This window comes from Diabrotica virgifera, chromosome 9 (assembly GCF_917563875.1).
Source record: "Diabrotica virgifera virgifera chromosome 9, PGI_DIABVI_V3a".
Lineage (NCBI taxonomy): Eukaryota > Metazoa > Arthropoda > Insecta > Coleoptera > Chrysomelidae > Diabrotica > Diabrotica virgifera.
In genome coordinates, this window is record NC_065451.1 from 190,197,542 (window position 1) to 190,212,125 (window position 14,584).

The 14,584-nt window shown below is 32.1% G+C and overlaps 1 protein-coding gene across 2 annotated transcripts in view; it reads left to right on the forward strand.

Annotated features, from left to right (window-relative positions):
* LOC114328997 (lysophosphatidylserine lipase ABHD12) overlaps positions 1–14,584 on the forward strand; it is a 54,837-nt gene that overhangs the window by 15,357 nt on the left and 24,896 nt on the right. Inside the window, exons 2-4 of one of the 2 annotated variants that reach the window (XM_028278003.2) lie at positions 5,163–5,327; positions 5,391–5,455; positions 7,702–7,802. In XM_028278003.2, the coding sequence (XP_028133804.2) occupies positions 5,325–5,327; positions 5,391–5,455; positions 7,702–7,802 (169 nt within the window). In that variant the 5' untranslated portion in view covers positions 5,163–5,324. Of the gene's footprint in view, positions 1–5,162; positions 5,328–5,390; positions 5,456–6,218; positions 6,314–7,701; positions 7,803–14,584 lie in introns of those variants that run through there. The other variant, XM_028278002.2, reaches the window with a different exon arrangement.

The window sequence follows — 14,584 nt, forward strand, 5'->3', positions numbered from 1 at the left end:
ACGTTCCATTTAAATTATTACTGTGATACCATTAGTAAAATTCAATATTTTTAAAACTTTTTTGGCTCTTAGTATTTTTTCGATAAGGCAGTTTTTATCGAGTTGCAGCTTCTTTTTTAATATGTTTACATAAAAATTTTATGGGGGTTTTGTTCCTTTAAACCCCCCAAATGTTTGTGTACGCTCCAATTAAACTTTCACTTCGATACCATTAGTTAAACAAAATGTTTTTAAAACTTTTTTGCCTCTTTGTATTTTTTCGAGAAGGCACCTTTTATCGAGATATGGCTTCTTTTTTAATACGGTTCAAAATATACCTAAAAATGTAAATCATACATAAATTTTCATATTATTATCAAGTCTCCATAATCGTACTTAACCATATACAAATATGTGGTGGATTTGACAAATATTCAAAATATCTCGATAAAAACTGACTTTTCGAAAAAGTACTAAGAGCCAAAATAGTTTTAGAAATATTGTGTTTAAGTAATGGTACTACAATAATAATTTAATTGGAACGTACACAAAAGTTTGGGGGGGTTTAAAGGAACTAAACCCCCATAAAATTTTTATAGGGTGTCCAAATTTCCCTATAATTTTTTCTTAAGATGCTACTGTCATAAGAATGTTATATGTCCATTTTCAATAAAAAAACTTTAATAGTTTTCGATATATTGAAAAAAATCGATTTTTGTTTTGTAACTTCAAAGGGTTGTAACTTTTTTTATATGCACATTTGTACTAAGGTAAGTTAGGTTCAATCAAACTATTTTTGGTCCCAGAATATGTGGTTAAATTTATGACCTGTATTTTCGTTACACCCTGTATAATATATTTAATAATAAACAGCAATAAAATATTTGAAAATATTACTTATTTATATATTTTTTAATATTCTATTGAATTCCTGACCTTAATCCCATGAAAAATATTTGGGAACTTTTAAAATGAGAACTTTCCAGTAAAAAGGTCACCAACAAATTTGTTTTGTTTAAAAAATTAATAATCATTGGAACCACAACGACAAATTGAAGCAGAATGAATTTAACTGCATTCAAAGTATGCTAAGACGGGTACTAGCAGTATTTAATCTTAGTGTTAAAGGGGACTCAACAAAATATTTAAAAAAAACTATAAAAATGTGATCTAAATGTTTTATTGCTGTTTATTATTAAATATATTATATATAGCAATAAAACATTTGAAAATATCTCATATTTATATATTTTTTAATATTTTGTTGAGTCCCCTTTAACTTTGATTACTGCTAGTACCCGTCTGGCATACTTTGAATGCAGTTAAATTCACTTTGCTTGAATTTGTCATTGTGCTTCCAATGATATACATTAGTTCTTCAATCAAAACAATTTTGTTTGTGACCTTTTCATTGGAAATTTCTGGTTTTAAAAGCTCCCAAATATTTTCTATGTGATTAAGGTCAGGAATTCAACAAAATATTAAAAAATATACAGGGTGTCCAGAAACTCTACCGACAAACGAAGACAGGAGATTCCTCAGATAATTTTAAGATAATTTAACCCAATTCACCTAGTCCGAAAATGCTTCCTAAGGGAGCTAGAGCTCTTTGAAGATGGCGTCATGTAATTAGTTTTTCTTAAATACCTCCAGAACGCTTCTATTTAGAAAAACGAAAATTGGTATACATATTTATTTTCCAGAAATGAATCGATTCCATCCATTGCTAATTTCTAGTACAGGTCATAGGCGTCCGTTTTGGGTAGGGCAACGGTTATTTTATCGCCTAACTTTTTTGTCTTTAATTTTTAAGAATTTTTAACTCTGAATTATTTAATTGTGAGTTATTATAGTACTAAAAGGTACTCTTAGTTTAAGTCGATAGGACACACCGTTTTCTAGAAAAATCGATTTGAAAATTTTTCGTTCCTTGAATTAAAAAAAAAAAGATTAAAAAAAAACTATTTAGAAAGATGAAAACTGGTACATTTATTTATATTCCAGAGATTAATCGATTTCATTAATGTCTAGTACCGGTCATAGGCGTCCGTTTTGGGTAGGTCAACAGTTATTTTATAGCATACCTTTATTGTCTTTAATTTTTAAGTATTTTTGACACGAGATTATTCAATTATGAGATATTCGAGTACTAAAAGTTACTCTTGCTTTAAGTTGGTAAAATACATCGGTTTTTTTTTTTAATTTTTTTAAACTTTTTTTTTCAAATTCCCAAAACTAAAAATTTTCAAATAGATTTTTCTAGAAAACGGTGTATCCTATCAACTTAAAGTAAGAGTACCTTTTAGTACTAGAATACCTTACAATTTAATAATCCAGTATCAAAAATGCTTAAAAGTTGAAGACAAAAAAGTTATGCAATAAAATAACCGTTGCCCTACCCAAAACGACGCCTATGACCGGTACTAGAAATTCGCAATAGATGGAATCGATTCATTTCAGGAAAGTAAATAAATATACCAATTTTCGTTTTTCTAAATTGAAGCGTTCTGGAGGTATTTAAGAAAAACTAATTACATGGCGCCATCTTCAAAGAGCTCTAGCTCCCTTAGGAAGCATTTTCGGACTAGGTGAATTGGGTTAAATTGTCACAAAATTATCTGAGGAATCTCCTGTCTTCGTTTGTCGGTAGAGTTTCTGGACACCCTGTATAAATAAGTAATATTTTCAAATATTTTATTGCTGTTTATTATATAGTTAATGTATAACAAACATTACATAACAATATTAAATTTAAAAATAATTTTTAAACAAAATGTACTTAGTGGAATAGTTGATTTTTATAAAAATTCATAGGTGGTCATAACAATACAGGGTGAGGCAGATAAAGGGCCTATTAGAAATATCTCGAGAACTAAAGGTAAGAAAATCATGAAAATTGGAATACAGGGGTTTTGAGGTGTGAACTATTTAATGAAAATATTTTGGTCTCTTTGCCACTTCCGGTTATACCGGAAGTTGATTGTAACTTCGTTTTTTTAAATGGGACACCCTATATATTTTTATATTTTTAGATTTTTATCGATTTCTTCTTTCTTTAAATATAAGGCTTTGTAATATTATACAGGGTAGGTTAAAAGATCATTACGTTTTCTTATTAATTTCGTAGCAACATTCACACCCTGTAGGATTGTAGTAGTTTGACATAATAAACTCTATTTATGTTCAAATGATTTTTAATATAGTCTACTATTGTTAGGAATTATTGGTATAGTTAAATTTTTCATTTTAGTATACAGGGTTGGTCGAAACTCGGAATGAGTATTTTCTGAGCTTTCTTAAATGGAACACCCTGTATTTTAGTATTGTAATGAAATGTTATTTTATGGTACTTTTTAATTTCTTAAGCATTCCCTATACCTAACTGTTTAAATTTGTGAGTTATTGGTGATTCAAGCCAAACATTAATTGCAACACAAAATATGTGAAATTGTATTAGGTTGGCCGTGAAAATATTCAATCACAAAAATTTTTTTTTAAGTAAATACATATTAATCTAGAATGATACTTAAAATTGCCAATAATGGTTGAGCTATCAAAATACCATCGTAGTTAAGATTGTTGGTGCGATTAACAATTAAGCACAAATTAAAGCAGTTAGCTATAGGGAAGGCTTAAGAAATAAAAAAGTACCGTGAAATATCATTTCATTACAATACTAAAATATAGGGTGTTCCATTTAAGAAAACTCAGAAAATACTCATTCCGAGTTTCGACCCACCCTGTATATTAAAATTAAAGTTTAGCTATACCAATAATTGTTAACAATAGTAGACTATATTAAAAATAATTTGAACATAAATAGAGTTTATTATGTCAAACTACTACAATCCTACAGGGTGTGAATATTGCTATGAAATTAATAAGAAAACGTAATTATCTTTTAACCTACCCTGTATATTGTTACAAAACCTTATATTTTAAGAAAGAAGAAATCGAGGAAAATCAAAAAATGTAAAAATATACAGGGTGTCCCATTTAAAAAAACGAAGTTATAAGCAACTTCCGGTATAACCGGAAGTACCAAGTAGATAAAAATATTTAATTAAATAGATCAGTCTTCAAAACCCCTTTGTTCCAATTTTCATAATTCAGTTGCCTTTAGTTCTAGAGATATTTCTAATAGGCCCTTTATCTGCCTCACCCTATATAGCCAGGGACTGTAGGTAGGTACATGATGTAGGTCATTCTTCAGTTTTGCGTGTATTACAGAATAATTGAAATACACCCTGGAAAATCTAGTTGTTACAAGAATTAAATGAACATCACTACACTACTATACGACCGCACATTACAGTTTAGTGGGAGATGATGAATAAAATTGTAACTGGCGAGGACTTCGTTAACAAGGTATATTTTTCCTACGAAACAATATTTATCTACACTGTGTTGGAATGTTAATCGCTAAAATATAAGGTATTGGAGTGAGTAAAATCCACACTAACTAGATATGAGAAAACCATATTCAAAGACCACAAAAAGTAAATGTATGGTCGGATATAGTGGGCACTCAGGTAATTAGGCCGTTTTTATAGAAAAAAAAATTTAACAAGAACTAATTATGATATGCTACTTAGAAATGAAATATGGTTTCAGTAAAATGGAGCTCCAGCTCATTTTGGTGTAAATGTTCGTCGTTATTTAGATCAGACATTTCCCCTACGATGGATTGGTAGATTAGATAGTATTGAATGACCTCCTCGTTCACCCGATTTGAATCCTAAGGATTATTTTTATTGGGGATACTTGAGAATGTATAAAACTAAACTAACAAGTGTTGCAGAGCTAAGACAAAGAATTGTCGATGAATCCTAATTAATTTCTATGTTTTTGTATGAATCGGATCATCCGTTTAAGAGATAATTGGGCATTTCCAGAATTTTGGTCTACTATGTATTTCTACTGTGTCTATTAATAAGTAACGCTTTCCATTTACCAACATAACTTTGGATCGCTATGCATCATGCATCATCAAATACTTTTATAATATATGTACTAACAATATCCTTATTTTACTGCATGGTTGACTCACCCTGTATATGCGAAGCGGGACCCGTTTCGTTCATTATCTGCCTATTTATAACCCTGTTGGCTCCTTTGACAGTATTTCTACATTTGTAAGGAACATACGACGTCGTCGTTTAAGTTTCTAATTTTAATTTCAGGGTGTGCAACAAAGTTTCGAAGCCACGGTAATCCGGAAATCACATATATCGAAGAACTTACGAAATTTGGCAACTATTACAACAGACAATTTGTTATTTCAAGTATAATGCAACATCGGAATCATTAATTTGTTGCTGTTCGTTTAGTAGTTTTTTATAAAAATGGTAAGATTACAAACGTCGCTTTTAGCTGTGGTTATTTTTTTAAGCCTTATGTATTTGTTTTAGGGTTTGGGAAGAAGAAATGGTAGTAGCTGTTGTAGAAAATGGCTTATAGGAACTTGTTTGTATATGTAAGTATACTGTTTGATCTTTTTTTACGTTTACTGTCCTAACAAAGTTTGACCCCCCTTCGCAATTATTTCTTTTTTTGATTTGAACCCATTAACCCCCAAACTGCTTTTTTTAGTTTCAAAATTTTACTTATACATAATTATCAGTATCATAATATTGTTCTTAATAAGGAAATATTCATAAAATTGTTTTAAATATTTGCATTTTTTAATTTTAACCCGTCCTATAAATAGGTCAATGAATTTAAAACAGTTAAGGGAATTAACTTTTTTATTTGTACCTATCTAATAAAAGTAAGTTTATGTTTTATGATATTCTGTGTTATGATGTTCCTGTTGCTCATCCAGCTACAGTATTTCATAATTATACAATACGATACTAAATACTAAAGGTGTGGTCTGTTTTCTCTAAACACGCAGTCACCAAAAAGATTTGTTTGTATTTGGTTTTGCATAATTCGGTAAGTGCTTTAACAAACTGTAATTAACTGTATTAATCTTTTAAGATGATCCAACTTCCACCAAATTTAGACCTCAAGCTTTCCTTGGAAAACCTCATCGTACCATTGAAACAACCTAAAATTCTGATTTGTAAGTAAGTCATTTTTTGCCAGATCCTTCATCACGGGAATATTAGATCCCACAGATTTGACAAAATATTGAAGTAATGATTCATCCGTCATTCAGATCTTATTTGGCACCTTTACTTTTTTTATTTCTAACCCAACCATCAAAAATTAAACTTCTGCGTCAAAATCTCTTGGTGTTACGTGAAAGAATGGCTGATACACCCAAAACCGATAATTCTGAATTACTCCGTTCAAAGTGGAAAAAGTGCAAGGGTTGGTTTAAATACATGTAAGAATAAATGAACTGCATGCAAAATATTTAGAAAAAAATAAATTATTTTGTAGGTATTTTTTGATAATTATTTGACTTTACTTGCGTTGCTCACAATATAGACCAGAACACACTATCCCGATAATATTTTTAACACTTCTGAAGATTTTAATATATTAGGGTCATCAAAAAATCTGGATTCACCTTGTGTTGAATCAAGGACCTTGAGAGAAGATAATATGTACAGAAGATTGGAAGCATTTGAGATGTGGCTATATAAGATAATACTTAAGATCCTGTGGACCGACCGACTCACAAATGAGGAGGTCCTCAGAAAAATGAATGAGTACCGCAAAGTACTGAATACCATCAAGTCTCTAAAATTACAATACTGCGGACACATTATGGGAAATTAATCTAGATATTCCCTACCACCACCCATCCTGCAAGGAAAATATTTGGAAAACGAGGTCCGTGAAGCAGAAGAACATCCTGATTAAAAAACCTTAGAACATTTTTCAACGCAACATCTGTGCAGCTTTTCCGGGCTGATACAGATAGGATAAAGATTGCCATGATGATCACCAATATTCGCCAAAGTAGGGACCTCAAAAAGAATTTCTTATCATAAAATTTGAAGTAAAATATTCTTTCTAACTTTCTAACGATATCTTTTCTAAGAAATATATCGATGAAACGAACTTACATGTGACTCTTTTCTGTAGAAGATTAACATCTGACCACCTCATCGGAGCGATCCAGTGGCGCACCCGGGGGGGGTTGGGGTTAAAACCCTTCCCATGACATATTATAAAGAATGATAGGAAAATGTAACTTGTCTTTATAATAAACTATACAAAAAAATTGATGGATTCGACCGTTACTTGATGGAAGTTCATTTTATCTACCATTTTATCTAGAAAACAAACGTTTTCAGTGTTTTATTGTTAGATATACAAAAAAAATTCTGTGCCCAAACCAAAGCCCCCGACGAAAATTCTAGGCGCGCCACTGGAGCGATCTAGTATACCTACACCTTTGTGGTTACCTAAATAAGGTTACGTTCACTACGGAGACCATCGCATGGTATCCTAGCCTAGAGCATAGAATCCTACTCTTAATATTCGTGAATTCGGACATTCAAAATATTGCATTTATTTTACATAGCGATCGATAATATTGTTTCGATCGCCAGGTAAAATAAATACATTATTTTATATGCGAGAATTCACGAATATGAAGAGTAACTCTAGGCTCTATGCTCTAGGCTAGGATACCATGCGATGGTCTCCATAGTGAACGTAACCTAAGAACTCTATGCTTTTATAATAAAACATTATTTATATATTTATATATTTTCTTTCTTTATTTACACGTACCACTTACACAGTGTTACTTTGTTTCAGATTTGTTTTATTACTATTAATATTTTTAATAGTATTTGTTGTAGTCCCAGTCGTTTTTAAATATAGTGTTGGAATCCAAAGAAGTATAATATTTCCGTCATGTAAGTACAAGTACATAGTTTATAAAAATAAATGTTATAGTGCGGCCGATATGTGAAACAATTGCACATTTAATGATACAAGCATATAATTTGGACCACATAAACTACACATATAAAGGTTCAAATTTAGATATGAGGCCATCTCAGATTTTGCCTTTTACAAAAATGGCGGCTATACATATGTGTTTAGTAGTACCATAACTTTTGAACGTAAAGTCCGATTTCAACCAAATTTGGTATATAGGTTCTTTTTTTGATTTACAAGATGGATGTGGTGAACCAGAAGAATCGGTTTATTAGAAGATGTGTTTTTACTGCTTGTTTATGGAAAAATATGTTTTTTTTTCCAATTTTTTCACTCTGTATATATTAATTTTTCAAAAAGATAATACCGCAAATGAAAAGAGCGTAAAAATATTTTGTAGAAAATATTTTGAACTTTTTAATGATATTAATTACCATTTAATAAATGCATAACGTATCTTGACATATACCTATGTGTGGCAGATTCGTGGAAATATTATGAGACTTATTGTGCATTTAATGGTAGAAGCATATAATTTGGACCACATATACTACACACATTAAGGTCCAAATTTAGATATAAGGCCATCTTAGATTTTACCTTTTACAAAAATGGCGGGCATTCAAAATGGCGACTATACATATGTGACTAATAGCACTATAACTTTTGAACGAAAAGTCCGATTTCAACCAAATTTGGTATATAGGTTCATTTTTTGATGTGTAAGACCAAGGTCTTGAACCGGAAGAATTTATTTACCAGAAGTTGTGTTTTTCCTGATTTTTATGTACAAACATGTTGTTTTTTACCAATTCTTTCACCCTGTATATATTAATTTTTCATAAAGTTAATACCGGTGTTGAAAAGAGCGTAAGAATATTTTTCAGGAAATATTTTGAACTCTTTAGTTATGTTAATTACCAATTAATAAATGCATAATATATCTTCACATGTACCTATGAAACTATGTGCGGCAGATTCGTGAAAATAATATAAGAATTATTGTGCATTTAATGGTAAAAGCATATAATTTGGACCACACACACTACACATACAAAGATTCAAATTTAGATATGAGGCCATCTCAGATTTTGTCTTTTACAAAAATGGCGGGATTCAAAATGAATCTGTCGCACATAGGTACATGTGAAGATACGTTGCATTTATTAAACGGTTATTAGCATAACTAAAAAGTTGAAAGTCTTTTCTAAAAAATATTTTTACACTCTTTTCAATGGCGGTATTATTTTTTTGAAAAATTAATATATACAGGGTGAAAGAATTGAAAAAAAAAACAACATATTTTTACATAAAAAACAGCAAAAACACAACTTCTGGTATACCGACTCTTCCGGTTCAAGACCTCGATCTTATTCATCAAAAAATAACATTGATGCCAAATTTGGCTGAAATTGGACTTTTCGTTCAAAAGTTATCGTACTATTAGTCACATATGTATAGCCGCCATTTTGAATGCTCGCCATTTTTGTAAAAGACAAAATCTGAGATGACCTCATATCTAAATTTGAACGTCTGTATGTGTAGAATATGTGGTCCAAATTATATGCTTCTACTGTTAAATGCACAATAATTCTTATAATATTTGCACGAATCTGTCACACATAGGTACATGTGAAGATACGTTATGCATTTATTAAATGGTAATTAACATAACTAAAAAGTTCAAAATATTCCTAAAACATATTCTTACGCTCTTTTTAATGGTGGTATTACCATTTTTAAAAATTACTACATACAGGGTGAAAAAATTTAAAATAAATTATTTACATAATATAAAACAGTTTTACATAAAAAACCAGGAAAAACACAACTTCTGGTAAACCGATTCTTCCAGTTCAGGACATCGATCTTGTAAATCGCAAAAAGAACCTATGTACCAAATTTGGTTGAAATCGGACTTTTCGTTCAAAAGATATCGTGCTATTAGTCACATATGTATAGTGGCCCATTTTGAATGACCGCCATTTTTGTAAAAGGCAAAATCTGAGATGGCCTCATATCTAAATTTGAACCTTTATATTTGCAGTATATGTGGACCAAATTATATGCTTGTATCAGTAAATGTGCAATTCTTTCAATATTTGCACGAATCTGCCGCACTATTAATAATAATCAAAAATGAATAACCATTTTCAATTTCGTTGCAAAACGAAAATACAGCCGCACCATATTCTAGTCCAATCAGAGAGTGCAGCAAGCACCTCTACCGGTTTCGAAACTTATTAGTCTCTCATCAGGAGGCGCATATGCTGCTCTCCCTGATCCAACCATAACAAACCCCGGGCGGCCTGCAGTCACGGATTGTTTTGGTTGGATCAGGGAGAGCAGCATATGTGCCTCCTGATGAGAGACTAATAAATTTCGAAACCGGTAGAGGTGCTTGCTGCACTCTCTGATTGGACTAGAATATGGTGCGGCTGTATTTTCGTTTTGCAACTAAACTGAAAATGGTTATTCATTTTTGATTTACATGTTTACTCTGATTGGAGTACGAAGGAAACCATTCTCGTTGGAACTTTACCGCACTGAGCAGATCGGACGTGAATTATAAATTGTAAAATTTCCTCATCTTCCTTAGTCTCAGCATCCGTGATGGCTTACAAATTGTAGAAGCCTCGGAGGTGTAACCAGAGAAGGTTCCCATTGTTTTCAGTCTGGTGGGATGTGGAGTAACATTATGTTGGTTTATATGCCAGTAGATTGAAAACTTAGTCTGTAAATAATATTTTTAGGATTGATAACACCGTAATCTTCTATAATTGGTTTGAAGTGGTGTTTGGTGTTTTTCATTTAATTTTTGGAGTTGTAACTGTGAGTTACCCATTGCAGAAATATCTTTCCATTCTGTACCATAAGTTACAGTTGGTCTTATGACGATTTTTTTTATATTTTTCTCCATATCGCAAACTGAAAGAACTTCTGACCCTACATCTCTAATTATCAGTTTCTCTCGTTGTAACATTATTTTTAGGTTTTTGCCTCTCCAAGGAATGTAATCAGAAGAATGTGATTATGTAATTATTTGATGTATTGAAAGATTTTCCCGTTGTAGTTAAGTCTAGGTTCAGTGTTGAAAATAGGTGTGTTTGAGGGTTTCTTTTTGTTGGAATCACGTGTTTGCCTTTGGCATTTTTCAGAGATAGGAAAATAGCAAAGGTTTGGGGGTAGAATTTACTATTTTTTTTATTAGGGGGAAGGTTTTCAGGCGTTTTTTGTAAATTATATTATTGTCGGAAACTGTTGTTTTTGTCTAACATACTCAGCTCCTTAATGGTGTATTCATTGGTAGGGACATTGATCGGTGAATCAGTGTTCAGTAGAAGAAATAGGATTATTGAGTATATTCCGGATCTGCATGACCTAGAGTGAATTTTTAATGTTTCGTTCATTTTTTTTATAGGAGACGATTTGATTGTTTATTAGAGGTTTTTATTAGAGGAATTAAGACTTTAAATTTATTCCAGATCCTTTATTTTAAACATTGACTCAGATTAGGTCTGTCGAAACTTTTTATGATGTTATGTTGTCTTTTTTTAGTAATGTATGTTTTTTGGAAAATCGTCTTAATATTGTGGAATTTAGCATAGGTATTTTACATCATTTTATTAAATTTATGAGTAATACACTAATAAAATTCGAAATAAATTAATATAAAAAATTATTTGAATTCCAATAATAAATATCTCTAAAATGAAACTATGTAGCTGTAAAAGGTTTACATCAATAACACATCCAATAATAAACAAGCAATATAATGTTTTAATAATAAAATTGTTGTATTGTATAATAGTTATTTGTGTAACAATTGAAAAAAGTAATGTTTATTGCAGGCGAAAGTAAATTATTGTTGGTTGCTGTCAGGCATAGTTGGCAATATGTTTATATTTAAATGTTAATATGTATGTAAAAAAAGACAAAAAAAGTTTTATTTTTATGGCACTATTGTAGGAAAATAAAACGCATAATTTAATAGCAAATATTTAATAATTCACTAGTACTATCGATTGGCATCGAGAATGGTAGAAACTAAAATGTCGCTTGATGTCTCGTCCTTGAAAAAGTGTGTTTTCATTGACTGGAAAGCGGTCAGGTTGTGGTGTCAGGAAATTCTGAATCATTGCAACGTAACGCTCAGTATTAACGGTAACGCATTTTTCAGCCTCATCCTCAAAAACATAATTATGATCAGCCCGTTTTAAGTCCACTGCAGGACATAGGCATCCCCTGTTTGTATCCAGAGCACGGACTTGTGCAATATGGATCCAATTTTTTGTCATCTTTTGAAGATCATCTTGCTTTCTGTAGGTAGTCTTCCTCTCTTTCGTTTAGCTGTTCTTGGTCTCCCATCTACAAGCTTTCTCCACATCATCCGTAACTCTGGTTCTGTTTCGTAGGTCTTCGTTTTTGATCTTGTCTTCTATTGTTGTTACTCCTTTCATTGAACGCTCCATTCGTCTTTGTGCTATTCTTAGTTTTGAAGCATTGTTTTTTGTAAAGGGACTGTGTTTCTGCACCGTAGGTCATTACTGACAGAACACACTAATAGAAGACTTTCAGCTTTAGATTAATCGGCATGTTCTTCTTCTTCTTCTTCCATTTTATAATCAATTCTGCTTGTCCATTGGCGCATTCATACCTCTATGGAAGGTGTTCATTCCAAGTGAGGATCCGGGACCGATTTTCGGGAGGGGCCAAGAACTTTTTTTGGGGGTACTGGAGGGTCTGGGGGTAATTTTTAAAAATTAGGGTTACAATGGTGAGTTTTAAGACACTTTTCACAACTTTTGATTACCATAAAGTCATTCGAAACTTATCATTATTAAAGTATTATTAAAGTCAATACCGATTCCTACACATTTCTTCAGATCCAAGTGCAGTTCTTTCAACAAGTTTAATACTATTTTTCCCTATGTTTCTCCCGTCAGGCCTTGTTCTTCCCCTCTTTCTTGTTTTTTACTAATTATTTTTATGTTCTCATAAGCGTCAATGGACTTTGACTTTGACAAATCTTCACGAATGTTGTTATTGTGTACCTATATATCTCAAATTTAGAGAAATCTGTTTCATGTAAGATACGTCGGTTGTTTCGTCAAATATGACGTAATAATTTGCACTTTGAACCTGATTCATTATTTGTTCAATTATTTCTTCACCACAACATGTTACCAATTCATTTTGACTGGTGTTACTAGTGTATGTTGCTCGGGAAGATGCTGTTGATAGGTATTGTTTAAGAGTCTTATCTCTTGATGCGATTTTAAACCTTCAAAATTCCCATCATTGCTAGATCCGGCATCTTCGTCCAGAAGTAGAAGGCCATTCTACACGATGGCCTCCTAGAGGGATATTTTGTCGGTCTATTCTTTATTCTAAGTGCTGGTGACCCAGGTAACGCTTCATTTCTTTTTTATTCTTTGTGTGTACAGAGTATAGAAACTGATACGATTTTGATGGTCGTCAAGGTCGTTTTAACCATGGCACTTTGTAAAAATATCAACATTTTGATTTACACAACATCCTATGTCATTCTTGAAGCTTCCGTTACTGCTTTTGTTGAATTCTAGTCCAGAAGAAATATTTATCCCCTTTTTATACATATATATGTGTTTGAAACTAAAAACATTTGAACTGCAAATATTTAAATTCATATTTTTTTTATTCTCAGAGGGGGCCATCCGCCCTTGTGTCACTCCATCTTTTGCGCGGTCGTCCGATACTTCTTCTACCGATTGGTGATTTGTCTCTTGCTATTTTGACCACCCGTGTCTTCCCCATTCTGGTTATGTGGTTATTCCATGGAATCGGTATGTTGCCGTCTTTAAATACGTTTTTAAGAGCTCCATATGCTGCCCATCCATGTACTATGCTTCCTGATATCCTTACCTGTTTGGTTATCTTTGCCGATTCTAATTTCGTATTCAAGGTTCGTAATGTATTTTGTTTTGGGGACGTTTATTTTTAACATGATTTCTCTGCAGGCTTTTTGCAGTTCTTCTAACATGGGGTTTATGTTGCCTAGGTCATTTCTAATCAAAACTATTTAATCAGTATAACTGAGGTGGTGCAGTCTTTCCTCGTCGACATTTACCCCTTTATGATCCCATCAAGGGTTTTAAAAGCTAGTTCTATGACAGTTATAAAAAGCTTTGATGATAGTATGTCACCCTCTCTAACACCTCTTTGAATTTTTATTTCGTTACTGTTTTCGTGTAACATTATTACATTTGTCGTATTTCTATAAAAATACTATATTATACTAATTTAGATTAACGGCTATCAATGAGACTATCATTTAATGTTTCAATTAGACTATCTAGTTCTGTGTGTCAAACGCTTTGTAGAAACCTATAAACAAGGCCGGCGATAACTGGCCTGCAAAGGATGCACTGCGGGCGGGCGCCCCTGTTTGAGGGGCGCCAAAATGAGCCCTTTTTGTGCTGGTGTTAAACAAAATATACTAATTTAATAAAACCGAAGGGCGCCTGTGCTAGTTTTGCAGGCGGGCACCTTATACCCTAGCACCGGTAGGTACTCTATAAACACTAATACCAGGGTTCTGTTGTATTCTATGGATTTCTCAATGAGTTGTTCTATTGTTTGCAGATGGTCGTTGGTGCCAAACTTTGATCGAAAGCCTGCTTGCTCTCTAGTTTGGTACAAGTCTAGTTTTTTTATCCAACCTCGTTGTTATGATTATTTTGAACAGTTTGTACATATTAGACCAGTAAGGATCAAT